Genomic DNA, 16961 nt, shown 5'->3' on the forward strand with positions numbered 1-16961 from the left:
CCATGAGAACTTGCTGTTTGATGTTACACAGATCAATATTTACCAACATCTAGAACTGCAAGTTGCATGGAATTAGGAGGGATATAAAGCTACACAAAATTGATGTCTATTATTTATTTATTTAAATTCAGTTAATGTGTACTACTGAGATTTTTCTCTTTTGGCCCTTGTGGGTCCTCTCAAAGCTAGCCATCTTCTATAGGTGGGATGTCTTATCTAAGGGAAAAAAATAAATTAAATCACATATAGTGCACATTTATTTTATTCAAAAAAGATTGGTGTACACAGACAAGGATGTGCGATGAACACGTAGAATGAGAAAACAATCATATTTACAGATGTCATTGAAATATAATGATTATGCATTTGCACTTCAATGTTCTTTAGATTGGAACCTATTAAAAAAATGTGGAAAGCCCTGCTTGCCTCTAATAACTGCATATAATCAAGCTGCAAGTTCTTATAGTATAACTATCACAAGGTCACCGTAGATTTTAGCAGCAATTAATTAAATCAATTATCATCACCTCAAAGCCATTACATAATTAAAATAGGATTATGGTCACATACAACCATGTAAAAACATGACAAGGCCTACCTATTATTACAGTCAGGATTATCGCGAGCTGGGAGTGAAAATATATGCCTGCTAAAATTATCTTTGATAAGTTCTGTATTTTTTAAAAAAAATACAAGTTTGGAATTGTTTTTCAGATAAACATTCACATATTTATTAACAAACTGGATTGCACCATCAGGGTGAAAGTAGTTAATTTAAGTTAGTTTGCCTTTATTTCCTTAATAGATACAGATATAATTTAGAAATTATACATCTAACAAAGGATTAAATAAACTGTCAAATTACATTATGATTACACATGGACAAATAAAGTACAGAATATTATAAAGACAGACACAATATATGAAACAAAACCTAAAAGAGAATTAAACGTTCTAAATCCAATCTACTAAGACACTTGAGAAAGTCTGTGTTAAAATCTACACTGGTGTGCCATTTCATCTTGATAAAATTCTATAGTTTTATTTCATCTCTGAGTCCACAATTTATATACCATTTATTAGCTGGACAAAAACTTCTTCCTGACAGTTAAATTATAATATGTAGATTGCATTCCAGTATAGTGACATTTTTGCATGTATTATAGGATGGTAGCCTAAACTGAAATAAAGAATATAAATTTACCGAGATTTCCACCCCTTCAGTTGTATAACAGGGTGACTTTCTATTAGGATGTAAAGTAATATCATACTGGGAACATTATTTTCAGTTAACTATACACACAAAAACTTATCAGCCATATTACAAAGTTTGTAGAGTTGAAGATACTGCCCACGTGGGGCTATTTTTAGAAATAAAGTTGATATGGGTGGCGTCAAATCCGCCTAATTCGCAACCTGCCCTATTATATCAAAATGACTTATTTTCACATTTTAAAGCATTATTTCACATGCCAAACTACTGAAAATACTTGTACTGGATATCATTGGTGTGATTTGATGTGTTCTGTGGTAAAAAGAAGTGCTGGGTATTTACTAATAACAAAAAGGTTTACAGGGGTTTTCATAATTATTTATGATCACAGAATACATCAATTGCTATTTGTGGCAACTCTGTCAGGATCTTGGAACACATGTCAGTCTTAAATATAAACATAAGTTTATGTTTTGAACGACAATGAAAATAGTTGTCAAAAGTAGTTAACCGAGCTTAAACGACGATGAAAAATGAAAACCCAACTTATACATACAATCAATGAATATTACTCATGTTGTATGCAACTGAATAATTTTATATGTATCATTTTTGGACATCAGCTTGAAACTGGCTTTTAAGCCATATTGTGTAGAGTCTACAAAAATAGGTGCCATAATGGAGGAGAAAACCTCTGCTTTTTTAATAGTCACTTTTTTTCATTACCAGCAGTTATGGACATAATTAAATACATATTTAACGAACAGAAAGGGACCTCTTTTATCTGTATAAGTTTCGTCTGAATCTGATTTGGGGCCAAAACTGATAATTATCAAACCTCGTTCTTTAACAAGTGATGCCAAAACCGACCCTTGTCAAACAAGGGATGCCATTATGGCTGGATTTTGACAATGCGAAATTGAGGAAATGTTAAATAGTCTAATACTCTTTTTAATAAATTGTCAACAAAATGCTTTATCTACTACAGTTGTTTGCTATTTTCAAAATAACCAATCTTTGATGAAAAAAAGAGTATTAAAACATTACTGCAAGAGATTCTGAGACACATCATGCATACCTCTGAAAACATTATTACATCACCAGACCACTGCTTTTAGCATGTAAATGTGGATATATTTTAGTGCTATTGTTAATTCATAAAAAACAAGATTCCCTTTTTCGATAACCAGAATATCAGGGATATGTAAAACAACAACTATCAACATTAAAACCAGACTTTAAAAAAATTCTTTTGTTAGTAAAATAGTGATTCCACGATTTCATTGCAAGTGCTAGTACAAGTGAAATTAATGCTCATCCTTGAGCAAACCCTTGAGAGCCAAATCAGGAATTTTAAGCTCGCTACCAATTCTGGAACTCGCGTTTTGGTAATGAACTGTATAAACAAAGCTTTTGATGCACCGAGTACACATGCTTCTCTTATCAATCACATTTACAAATCAGCATGATCAACCACTAATTAATGTAAGATGATTTAATTATGTTACCTAGATGATAAGATTTTTTATACTGTTTCAGCTGAAAGGGGTTGAGCTAACAAACTGCATGTATTGTGACTGCTAGTTCTTACAAGGGTAGGATGTGCATGCAATTTAACTTTTTATTTTTTATTTTATCTCATTATGTTCATTTGATTTGATACAAAATATGTAATTAACATGACAATACAAATTAGGTCTACTTTTAAATGATTGTAGCCATACACAAAACACTTCTACAAATCGAAGATTAAAAAAAGGTCAGCACTTAACTGGTCCACAGAAATGTTTATCTACATAGCTGTAATGGCAGATTGCCACTATTCAAGTTTTAATACATATATTTATGATGATTAGACTGAAACCAAATAAAAAGACAGAACTCAAGCACAAGTTTTACTTAACAATACTTGTTTAATTGGCATTTACTTCTTAAAGCACTGCCACAAGTAGGCGTTATGAGAAATTCTATATTGATGGTAAAGTGTTCATTGTATCAAAGTTTCATCTACCAGTTTTGATCATGATTTTCTTTTTGTTCAACATCAAGGGACACAACTGTTTTGTTATCTTCTAGAAAATAAAACGGGATCCTGACTTTATTTTTAGCAGGTTCTTGATCTATCCAGGTGTGAAATATTGAGAAGTTTACATTAATAATAAGAAGGGTGGCTCAATTAAAGCAAATGTATCTCGCTCATGACTCTCAGCTACTTTCTAACAAAATCTTTAAATTATTCTAAACAGATCAATCATATTTAATCAGAAACAAAGATTTATAGTTGAAAAAGAAACACAGAATTTTACAAAAATAATAACATGCAGAAGATAATAAAATCAAGCTTTAAAATATTCGAGATATTTTTCTCTAGAACTTCCAAAAGATGTGCCTGACAGATCTAATTGATGTGGACAACAAATTCCATCTTCTTTAAAAATATTTAAAACCGCATAACATTTATTCAGTATAGTATATTGGGTTTTAAGTGCATAAAGCACTGGGCCCATAATTTTCATCAGATAGTTCTCTCATGTGCTGAGATATGTTACAATTTATCCATCTGAAGATAAGTAATGCCATTTGAAAGTAACTGTAAAAATGTAAACATTTAAGTACAATACTCTAGTTTGTATTGGTAGGTATTTTTTTAACTTTACTTAGTGAAGTTATTTTATTTCTTAGATATCTACAGGGTCAATATGTGTATTCCATTATCAACTATCAATCCTAAAATTTTTCATCTTTAATTTTTTCTACAAGTCCAACATTTATTGCCAAGTTTACAACATTTTCTGAGGAATGGAATGCTTCTTAACTGAGGCTATTACCACACATTTTGTGCTTGTATGATTTATAGTTTTATTTTAATTTGATCTAATCTCAATATACCACTTCCTTGACAACTCGTGCCCGCAAACCCACTAATAACACTGGGGAACTGACCCCAATTTATTGAATGTTACATTTGTGCACAACTTGGCCATACTGTTATTTTGTGCAGAGATTTCATTGTTTATGGCCTAGATATGGGTATTCGTCAGCCATATTTTTGGCTCCATGATTCTAATAATTGGCATGGATGATCAGTGGATGACTGACAACAATGTGCCCTAGTCAAAAAGGAAATTTGACGACCTGAGGTATTTGCAAAACTTGTCCATTTTCTGGATATATTTGGTCATTTTCAGCCTTGATTAGGGCACATTTCTGCCATATTTTTGGCCCCATGATTCTAATGATTGGCATCAATGATCATATATCAATGTTTTAGTTACCAATTTTTATTGTGATTTTCTTCACATTCAACAAATAGGGGGTCGTTTTGGATGAAATCTATGCACAAAATGCCAAAATGGCCAAGTTGTGCACAAATCTTAGGTTGCCAATGCTTTCAGAGCTAGGACCACACTGTTGTCATTCATCCACTGATAATCTGTGCCAGTTATTAGAATCATGAGGCCACAAAAATGGCCGAAAAATGCCCAGATCAAACCCGAAAATGACAAAACCTATGCATAAAATAACAAAATGACCAATTTGTACACAAATCTCAGGCTGCCAAGTTCCTCCCCAAATAGGACCAACTTGTTGCCAGTCATCGACTAATCTTCCAAGCCAGTTATTAGAATCATGGAGCCAAACACATAGCCGAAAAATACACAAATCTAGTTCAAAAATAAAAAATCTATGCACAAAATGCCAAAATGGCCACATTGTGCAGAAATCTTACATTTTAAGTTTGTTTTTGAGATATTATATGAGATGAATAGTTATTTGATGGCTATAAATGTATTTAAATCTGCTAAATTATGGTCAGCACCACAAAAGTCTGTATCTTTCCTCCCCTGATTAACAGTTAATTATACAAAAAAGAGGCAGGCTTCAGCGCATAACATGTAAATGAATGCATTATCAGAATAAGATTAGCTTACAGGAATCAGCATTCAATAGCGATCACTAACTGGCAACTCTTGCTACAAAAAGAAAATTCAAAGGAGTGTTTTTGTTCTCTCAAATCATTCTTAAACAATTCTTAATAGTTGCTGGAAATGACAGTTTGATTTTGAGCTGCCTAATATCTCAGGTAGAAACAGACACTCTCCAATGCATACAACACACATACATTGTAAACAAATAGATTAGCTTTTGATTCTTATACACAGCATGTCAGTGAATATTATATATGGTGTTTCACACTAATTATTTAATTATTCACATGCCATTTCTTCTTCTCGATTTGCTGTCTCGTTGTAGAGGGTCTGAAAAGAAAAGTATTTAGGAAAGTAAACTTCAAAACATTTCTTGTCAGTTTCTTGAGAAAACTGAATCTCAGCAGAATGTAATCTGTAAGATACAGTACAGAGACAACATCTGTGTCGCATTGTAAGGATTCACAATATATGCAACTCAGCTGGGCTTGTAATTAGGATTGTCTGTCTCTAACCTACATGATCACCATAGCAAGTTTTTTTTTACTGATCCTGCCAAAACTCCACTGATCCTGCTCAAATGAAACAAAATACAGTTCAGTTTCTAATTCAAAATGTTTTATTCATTAACACCAACTTAAATCAAGAACAAGTTTATTTCACCCATAAGACTCATCAATAAAGTACCCCATACACTTTCGTATTTCTCTGAATACTCAGTGCATAAAGTGCACAACATTATAGTCTCTCATGGGTCATATTTAAGCTATTCGTTATCATTTTCCCAGCATTTCTGCTACTTTCTTGGTCTCCTCCTCTGATCGTATTTTCAACTGTGCTGTCTCTTGTCGTCTATTTTATGCTGTTTTAGTGATAACTGTGCACTCTGCTTCAACATTTCACTGAATGTTTATCAACAATGGTATAATTATTAAAACACACTGCTCGGTATAATTATAGATTATTCCATTGGCAAATGTAACGTTTACGAAGGGGTTAATACCAGTCTCTCAATACCTTTTGTTATCATCAGTAAAGAAATTATTGCTTGGCACCAGTCCACTGGACTAGTTCCACATGCATAAAGATCATTTTGACAATAATCACACTGATGAGTAGATGACTGGTTTAACACCTGTCCATTTGCACTGAGAGGATTTATTGTACTTTGTCAAGTGTAGGATATTATCAGGTCCACAGTTAACACAACAAAACTAATCAATTAATCATAAATGAGATGGCTGATAATGATCGCTTCTTAACTGTTATGATAGTGTCTGGCAGTAATTTTCACTGATCCAACAGATTAGTATTGGTTTGGACTTTAGTGATCTATTGACAAGACCACTAACTCTTGGACTGAGGATTAGTGATAATGTTTGATGCAATGAACTTACGCTGAGTTGACACAAAGTTTAATTAGGTCATGACATTACATTTTCCAATTACTTAAAAACATAAACAATTTGATTGGGCTAATCAATGTAAATCCATAAATAGGTCAATTTGTTGTTATCTATGCATTAAAGTTTCTTCTTAATGACAAAGTAAAACTACTCATGGTTAACATCGTTTTTGATTTTCATAATTATTAGAAATGATTACAATTTTGCAGGAAATGCTTTAATAACTGAGCCAATGTCAATCCAAGATATATATTTGGGTTGTGTTGAAGATAAAAGACAAACTACCTTGGACAAAAGTTTTCATAATGGTTACAAATAATGGTTATATTGATAATGAATCAGCATAATTTGTGTAACTTTTAAATGCCTACATGCCATGAGGTTTCTGTCAAATCTGATCACATTCTTTCGAGTAACTAAAGAGTTTTCTACAATTTGCAAAGGCTGTGGTGAAAAACTGGCATGCCTTTATGTGTGGATACTCTCTGAAACATTTGGTCAAAATATGTCTAGCGGTATTTGTGAAGAATTTGAAAACAAAAGTCCTTCACTGGGGCTGATGCTCACTTGCTAAAATGAATTTCCAAAAATTCAACATCAGATAATTTCTTCTTTTCAATCACAGAATGATGAAACTATCTCTGATATATTTAAGCAATAACAACATTTACAAGCCACCCACTTTTATGACCATCTAAACATCTATTAAAGTCATTTGGTGAAACCCCATCTGAATAAAACCATCCATTGAAGGGACATAGTGATAACAAGATTTTCATGATAGGTGCCATGTGGTAAGATCGGTCAAATTTGTACCATTTTCATACAACAATCTAAAGCCTTTTACAAGAAAACCCTTTGTCGATATGGCCATCAATAATTGGGGGTGCTCTATAAATATTATGTAACTTCTGAGAGAGTCACATGTGTAAGGTAAAGATGTTTACATCTTTAACATACACAGTGGAGAGAATGTTGGTATACATCCATGTTACTTTCATGAAAATATTGCTGTTACTAATGGTCCTAGACAGAAAGTCATAGACCAAAGACTTCTTGTGATATCTAAATGAAAATGGGTCCAATATGACTACCATGACTGCTGTCTTAAAAATCTTGCAAATATTTCTTCTCCTTAACAAAAAGTTATATTGACTTGTGGTTGCTGCCAGAAGACTCCTTATGAAGCAATGAAGGTCAGTACGGTCATATGAAGGTTAACTTTACATCTAAGGTGCAAAAACTGAGACAAGTACAGACACTTTCATTATCATTAAAGTATGATAAATAGGTAACTTTTGCTACTCCTTAAGATGAATCAAGTCAAGACGAAACATATGACAGTTATGCAGAAATAAATCTCAGTGAAAAATCTTCAAGTAGACACAAAATCTGATAGCAATACTGTTATATATGTCTCTAATACAAACCATTTATCACATCATAGGCCTTAATAACCCTGGATCATTGAGGAGGGGCACGTCACATTCATCATCAGAGTTTGAGTCAGGGCTCGCCACACTTTTGAAAATAAACAAAACAACGATATTTTGAATAATAATATGCAGCATTCTTGACTTTGTGAGCAAATGAGGTCAATTTTAAGGTCATTGTTAATTTGTGTGAAGAAGTGATTAACTAAATGTACTGTTTTTCATAGCTGTCTTTAAAAAATTAGGTCCAGAAGAAAAAAAAAATTAATTCATGCCATACGGCTGAAAATAAGTAATTGTCTGAACCTCCTGACATGCAAGCAGCTAAAAGATCAGTAAATAACAGGATTATCAGCAAGCAATAATAACTGATTTACATCTGATTTATACTAAGATATGTTTCAATTTTTCTGTTTCAAACATTTCAGATTAGGGAATTATGATTTAAATGAACTCATTGTCTGAGCATGATCTCAATGTCATATTACAATGCGATCAATTTAATAAAAACAGACATAATTTTGGTATTCCACAAAAAAGCTGAAAATTTGAAAGGGGGGTTGGGGATCCTTCCCCCAATGGGATCTCGAGGGGCAGTGCCCCCAATCTGGGTGTCCAGAAGGCTCCGGCCAAAAGTGCATTTTACAATCATAAAAAATTGCTCCTGGTACAACTTATGATGATAAGTATAACAAAATAATCATTTGAAAAACTAACAAACTTACCAAAAAGTTTCAACTTCACTTGAATAATTTCACAATATTTATTGTCACATGAATTTGTTCTCCAATACTACTGGTTCTTAAGCTATTTCATGTACATGTCAGTGTTCATATCGTAATTAAATCACAATAATAGTCTCAATTTTTTCAGCAAATATATTATACTTCTCTCTTTTCATAATAAATCTGTAAACTAAGCACCCAAGTACATGAACTATACACAAATAATCCCATACATTCACATGTCTTTTTCTCCAATGGACACAACCTGTTGATATGCCAGTCAAGCTCTTCTTGCATCTTTGGCAAAGATTTCTTTAGCTTTCCTTTTTGACTCACTTTTTTGGCTCAATGTGCAACCATTTCTTTTCCTTCTCAATGACAGCCTTTTTCCTTCCAAGATGGTGCTTGTATTGGCAACATGCAGAGCACATATTCTAACAGAGAACTACATCTGTTCTCTCATGCAAGAAATCTTTCTTTTTCTAGTAATTAATTACACTTTTTTCAGATGCCTTCTGAGCTTCAATTTTTCCATATGCAGCTTCTTTTGTAGGTGCAGTTCCAAACTCTTCCAACCATGATTACCATAGGGCAGAGGTCACACAATGCCAGTCCTCTAGCGTTCAGTTTTCTTATAAACTGAGCAACTAAATTTCTGTTGCTCTTCAGTCCAGCCATTTCCATTGCCATACCTTTTTTTAAACCTTTATCTAAACTTTATCTAAACTTTTCATGTCTTGGTCCCTCACAACAACTCAGGATGCCATTTTTTTGCAAGCATGCTTTTTCTTTCCACTGCCATAGGTTTCCATAACATTAAGATTCATTCGATGAATTTAAACTTTTGAACAATCAGAATACTCTTTACGAGAGTCGTTGGCTAACTAATGTATGGAACAAATATGTTACAAGCTTAGGGTCGTTGCTGAATGGGACCAAACAAAAACTAGATCAGAGATGATAAAAAAAAATGGACTATATCAAGAAAAATCTTATTCGAGTCAGAAGAAAGCTGGAATTACACTTTAAAATGGAGAAAAATCAAGTCTGTAAAAGTCATATCAATACCGATCATTTGTTGGGTTGAATGATACTAGAATCAGATGGAAAAACATAAATCCTGAGATAATGTTATTCGTAATCCTATTATAAAATGATCTTAATCATATTTTTCTAAGTTCTTTTCTTTATGCCACTCGACATTTTGTAGATCGTTATTGCTTGAAACACTGATGTGATTTATTTTAAAAAGTATTTTCTACTACTGTTTCAAATATTAAGGTCAAGGAAGATAACTTGTCAGGTTTAAATATTTACCTAATTTGAGTTGTCTACTCTAACTTGAAAAGCTGACTTGAAAAGCTGTTGGATGTACATCAGTACAGCTCATACAATTTTTGAAACCCCACTCCACATTGGAGGACTTAATCTCCTCAACTGTCACTCGAATACAGAGTGATAAATAAATACAAATCACCACCGCACCTTAGCTTGCAAATATACTTTGACTTCAACAAAAAGTTTTATGAGGAAGCAAGTACAAGTCTTCATCTCTTGTGTCAATAGTTCTTGTTCCAGTTTTATTTATTTGATGCAAGTCCTTGTCCAAGTACTCCATGTGCTCATATTCTGTAGTAGACTCATCAACAGAGCCTATCAAAGAGTCAAAAGTGCATGGGGTGTATTATGACAACATGATTACACAATTTACACAAATATTCCTTCAGACCCAAAAGCATTATGATGTTTCGCAAGTTGGGAAATGGTGCCAATCTTATGTCAAGCCATAATTTCTTGGCCAAGCTTACATAATAATCTTTTGGCTGCTGTGGTCATTACACACTCAGCTTCTTTTCTTGATGCAATTTCTTTGACATAGGCAACAATGTTTGGATTATCTTTTCTCCTGCTGGGCTTCCTGCTGCTGCTCTTCCCTTTGCAAAATTAGAAGTCAGAGGAACAAGTATTCTTCCTATGTCAGGTAGCACAACAGTTATTTTGCCAAACAGCATTAAAAAAATGATCCAATGATCTTTTTAAATTTAATTTGTCTTGGCATCATAAAACAACATCATTACATAGTTTTGTAAGTGCAGATGCAAACAATTTTTTTGCACTCATTTTTTAGGTTGACATTGTTTATGAATTGGTCCATAATTGACATTGTGATATCTGGTATGCTGTACACATTTTACTGGATAGTAAATCATAAGTGAAGTCTTGATTGATCCTGGAGATGCATTAGGACTATTACGTCTCTATGGTCTTAGACTATGTAACAGAAAAAGTAATAACAAATAATTTATTTCCCAAGGATACAAATTGAAAATTTAACCCTAACCTCATGCAAGCCCCTTTGGATGCCTTTACTCCATTCTCATACAAGCCCCTTTGGACGCCTCTACCCAATTTGTTTGCATACAAGCACTTTTGGACGCCTCTACCCGATTCACATACAAGTGCCTTTTGACGTCTGCTGTAAACATCAGCTATTTTTAGCGGTTTTTCGTAGCGCCACCTTCAGGGAAACCCCCTATTAGATACCTCATTCATTGCTGTGAATGACCATTACGTCAGATCACATGGTTGCTGTTGTGCGACTTTTTCCATTTTAGTGTGTAGACATTATCTCCAGTGCAAGTCAGATGGCATTCACTGAAGTCTTTAAGTCTAGTGTGAAAATGTATTGCATTCATTATGCAGATATTATGTCTCGTATAAGACTTGCTGCATTCATTATGTAGACACTATGTCTGGTCATTTCACCTGCTGAAGACAGCAAGATACTCACAATGGGGCACATGATGGAAAAATGTTTTTTTTTTTCTTTCTTTAAGCTGTAGCTACTATCAACCCCAGACTTACTTTGTTGGTCCCTTGTCCCATTCTGGATTTGCATTCTGTTCATCTTTGCTGATAGGCTGCACATCTGAAATACAGACTTGTCTAATGAAAATGGAAAAATGCAAAGTAATGTCTCAATTATCACAATAAAATATGCATCCTTAATACTGTCTTTGCCTTTGTATGATGCAGCAAGCAAGAAGTATCACACTTTCAAGATGTCATACAAAGAAAATTCGAATGGAAGATGCTCTATTTGCATGCCAAATAAAATATATTGTTCTGATCCAACTATTTTTCACTTCTGCTTAGACTCTTTCATTAAACAAACACTTATCTATGTGCATGCTGTATACAAAACATGCCATGTGAAATATTCTGGAAATACACTTTGTTCTTTGTGTTAACATAGATTTGAGAAACGTGTGAAAATACCTTGGGAATCAATTAGGCTTTACTGATTAATTTAAAACAATCAATTTCAACTACCATATGCGCAAGAAACTACTGGTGTTTTTCTCAAATGACCTGATGAAGTCCATCCATTGCAAGATCAACTCTCACAGAATTTCAGTAACGCAGTAAAAACTGTACTTGTGCTGGTTAAATACTGTATCAATTTTGATGCCCATGTTGATATGACCATCCATTCAGGAGTAGAAATAACAATATTCAGTACAGCCAGTGAAGATTTTACACTAAATCTTGCATTTTTGGGCTTGAATATGTTCTACCTTTATTCCTCTATGGTACAAAGAAAGTCTAAGGTAATAATAACTATCATCCATATGTCTAATAGGTTACACAGTTGTGTGAATCTGAACATTTTTTTCTTCATTAGGACTGTAACCAGATTCCTTTATTTAAAGTCTCTACTTGTTAATAATTTTCAGGCCTACAAATTAGAGACAAACACAAAGAATTTATAATGACAACCATAGTGTCATCCTCATAAGGATTTTTAAAATATGTATTATTTTAATGGTTAATTGATTTGATTGTCTAATAAGCTGAGATCCAAGAGAAGCTTACACACATTACTAATTACCTGGTGTTCATCTATGTACAAAATTCATAGACATATGAAAGTATCAACTTGGGGTAGGGGTGGAATATGCACAAAACATATGCTAAATTTGAAAACATAAGTGATAATTTCTTATAATTTTAATGTATGTCTAGTTGCGATTTTTTAGAGAATCCTTTTTGTGGAAAATTCAAAAAATCATGTCTTACAACTGACAAAAATTGCGAAAACACAACAAGTACTTTAACTACTAAGTCTAATTAATCATACCATTAAAATATAATGGTGATAAACTATACAAATGCATTGGGTGAAAATGCACACAGAATGTTCACACAAATATCTTTCAAGTACAATTGATCAGGATTCCTCTCTTTCTTTTGCCCTCTCATTCTCCAATATAATAAACAACGAAGTCTTGACAATAGAGCATCCTTTAAAAAGCCTTTAATAATTTACACAGTTAAAATGCGGAAATAACCGAGCACTTATAACAGAGTAAAGAGAATTGAACTGTATTGCCAACTTGCATCTAAATACTGACATAAAAGATTAAGTAAAAATACAAATTATTAATGGTCTTGGTACAACAGATAGATAAGGGAAGGGTAGAGAAACATTCTGATCAATATTTTGGTCATGCATGACAAAATGGGATGAAATGGCAATCAACATAACCATCCAGTATTTGCATGGGAACATAATGATTTCAGTATCAGATATATATTAATTCAATTTAATTTACACAATTAGCATTTTGTGTTATTAACATTTCACTAAAACACTACATTTGTTAAAATTTTTTCACTTATATTTTCTTCTTTAAGTTAGCAAACTACTGACATTGAGGCAACAATTCACATCTTCTTTCAGATATATAATTTTCCAATCTTCCAGTTTCAACAGGAAATCCATTAACATTATTATATACTGTCTCGGCATACATGTTAAAATTGGCTCAAAATGAAATGAGTTTTCAAACAACTGAAAAGTTTTATTTCAATAGGCATTATAAATGTTAGAATGGCAAATTTGTATACATCTATCTAAAGTGTGACATAATATCATTTATCACATAGCCTCTACACTTTACATATGGTGTGTGCAGTTTAATAATTTTGACTTTTACATGTTAAAATATCCTTTTATGTGAGTCTGATCAGTCCAGATAAGACCATACAATTGTTGTGCAGTATTCTCTGTCTGTTTGGCTGTGATCATGGGAAAACTTTCCTTACCCCACCATCTGAAATGTTTTGTTTTTACTATTATTACCAACATGTTGGTGGCCATTTTTTAATTGATTGCCCAAAGGAAATCATGGAAAAAAGGTCACATATGTCCAAATATGTTCAACTTACCTATAGTGAATACAATGTTCATTTATGTTTTTTTTATTTAAGTAATGCTCTTTCCTTGAGAAAAATTTTAAAGTGTGAAAAGCAGTACTGCACCAAAGATAAAATAACACCATGGTCATAAAAGGGCTATGCAAATACTGTGAATGGCAGTATTTGAAACTCACATAGTTTGCTAACATTCAAGATTGAATTAAAACAGTAAAATAGAAAAGATTCACCAGTACTATCCGAAGCATTCTTCCTTGGCTTCAAGTGCTCAATTTTCTCTGGAAAGAAATAACAAAAAGTCATTGATTGCTATTGAGTAACAAATAACAAGACCACTCTGTACATCATAAAAGTGAGTACCTTGAAGAGAATGATGCTTTACTGAATTTAACACAATCTGTCAAAGTCCATAAAATGGGACAAGAAATGGCCCATGTGGCCATATGACACCCAAAATGCTTATACTATTTTCTGAGAATCCCCAATTCCTCATGAGGTACTAATTCTTCATGAATTTAAGTGTTGCTACAAAACACAAATTTGGAGACCACAGAATAATGATCATTAGGTAGAAACAATAGGTTTCATTAAATCAAAGAATTTAAGCACAGATGATAACGTCAACTTTTAATTTTTTTTATACCAATGAACATAAATTCATTAACAGTAGCATATATGACCAGATTAGCTACAACAAATATTTGTCTTAATTGCACCCAGTCTATGTTCAATTAAATCAACTTGAAACTACCTCATAGCAAAATGAAGGCTAAAAGTTATCAATACATTACACATTTAAAAAGTAACTCATTGACAGCTTCAATTTCATTCATATAGGCTAAATCAAGTTTGCATTAATAGCTCTTTTGAGTCATAATTCTTCACTAACATCACATCATCTTTTCTTCTCTCTTCAACTGATCACAAGTACATCAGACTTGGCATATTAGAAATGAGCCAGTTCCAAACCAATTTTCAGGGGTCTGGACTTGCATGGGGAATTATAAACCCCTTTTATTAGAGGAAAATGTGGTACCACAATCAATAAAAATTTATGGACAGTAAATAATCGTTAGATTTTGTAGTCAAAGACTGCACATGAAAACGTTATCTTTTCTTGTCCCATTTAGATACCAAAACAGTAAGATGTAATCAGCAAGACCAGTGACCAGCTCATGTTCAGTTACTAATAACTAAGACTGCTTTAATATTGCTATATTTAGGTGCATCTTTTCTTATTTCAACAAAATGAAATTAAAACAAAGGTAGAAACAAGGTATGCAAATTCTGTTGTTGATGGACCATGATGTGAGACATAAAACTGACCTATCTGATTTAAAGTCAGTATCTACTGTAAAGGTAAGACAGCACCTGAATGCATGTTTTCTAATGGTCAGGACAGACCATACAAAACATGCAAGGCTACTGAGAAAGAAAGCTACATATGGTCACATGAAATATTATAATTCTAAAATCTATCAAAACATAAAAGTATATACTTACTTGATACTCTCAGAGATTTGGAATTAGTTTCGTCTGGAAAGACAAATGATAAAATGTCAGAGATATAGAGTAATAAAGGAGAGAACCAGTATTTGCACAAATTAAACAAAAATACATCGAAATGACTTATGGTCAACTGGCAGAAAAGAATATGTATGAATCTACAATAAGTCATTTTTCCCCCTTTTATTTCTATTATTTGCTGAGCATTGAAACTATCAGAGATATTCTTGAGAAACATAAACATTACAAATATATGTTAAAACAAGAGGCACCTTTAGCTTATATAACAGCGGACATTTCTCATTAATGAGGCTCATACAATATATGTACAGTGCGACCCCATCATAACGTGCCCCATGAAATTTCATATATTCTTTCACACATGAAAAAATATTTTTTTTTGATGAAAGTACATGAAATAGATTATCATTTTAGGGAAGAGATCTCATATGAATTTAAATATAATACAATCGTGGCATGGTTCCTGAAATGTTAAATACATGTATGTGTATTTTTCTCATACCTGGAAAAATATTATTTTTTTAAGTAAGAGAAATAGTGTGTAAAACGTTCATTATCATTTTGGGGAAGACACGTTAAAATATGAGGTCTGATATCCTTTATCTAGTGCACATAACAGCTGACCTTTTTCATTACGCAGGTTTATGCAACACATGTATTTGAAAAAATGTAGCATCAGGTAATGTACTGCCCAACCTTTGAAATATGTACACTTTACATACTTTCTGATATAAATTATTTCCATAGATAAAGGTGGAATGAATATGTGTAGCAATCTTGCACATAATTATGCCTGTCCAAAGTCTTAAAGATGTAAACTTATTGCTAAAGCTGGATTTAAATCATTTGAGAAATAAACTCAAGACAGGTAACAAGCTTAGCATGACTGATGAAAGATCTCATTGTTACATATTTGCATATCCCACTTCCTATTAGACAATGTTAATAAATTATTTGCATCTTAATTGTAGCATTTGTACAATGAATAATACCATTTGGAATAAACTATTATTGGTTGTATACCAATCTTTACCAGTTGGCCTTGTCATTACAAACCATGAATTTATGGATTTTATAGTCCATCTGAAGACCTATGGGATCCATCTGCCCAATCCAGGATGTAACTGATGCCATGGAATGCTGGAAATTGAATTCATTCAAGGTCTCATCAGTGTAAAGCCAAAATCCTAATATGGTTGAAATCCAATGAACCCACAAAGCCAAAATCTTTATCTGGTTAAAATGCAATGAACCTGTTGAAAATTAAAGTCAGGAAAATGGACAATCAGTGGGCCCAGCACCAGTATATCATGACACACAAGACTGGAAACTGATCACATTCAAGGAATCATCAATATAAAGCCATATACCAAGCTTGCTTCAAATCCAACTAACCTTGGTATGTCATATTGTAGAAATCAAAGTGAAGAGGAGGGACTTTTACAAGAAGTTCTCAAAATGAAGAAACTGTTTTCAAGCAGTGGACTGGAACTGATTCAAAATTTCAT

The 16961-nt window shown here is 32.9% G+C and overlaps 1 protein-coding gene across 1 annotated transcript in view; it reads right to left on the reverse strand.

Moving 5' to 3' along the window:
- Positions 1-246: 246 nt before the first annotated feature.
- Positions 247-16961, reverse strand: part of LOC149793185 (uncharacterized) — a 94091-nt gene continuing 77376 nt past the window's right edge. The window contains exons 10-14 of the mRNA XM_089968959.1: positions 15430-15462; positions 14157-14204; positions 11572-11635; positions 7979-8069; positions 247-5472 (exon numbers count right to left, since the gene is read on the reverse strand). Of these exons, the coding sequence (XP_089825085.1) occupies positions 7985-8069; positions 11572-11635; positions 14157-14204; positions 15430-15462 (230 nt within the window). The 3' untranslated portion in view covers positions 247-5472; positions 7979-7984. The remainder of the gene's footprint in view (positions 5473-7978; positions 8070-11571; positions 11636-14156; positions 14205-15429; positions 15463-16961) is intronic.

This window comes from Sinohyriopsis cumingii, chromosome 8 (genome assembly GCF_028554795.1).
Source record: "Sinohyriopsis cumingii isolate HCF-2022 chromosome 8, ASM2855479v2, whole genome shotgun sequence".
NCBI lineage: Eukaryota > Metazoa > Mollusca > Bivalvia > Unionida > Unionidae > Sinohyriopsis > Sinohyriopsis cumingii.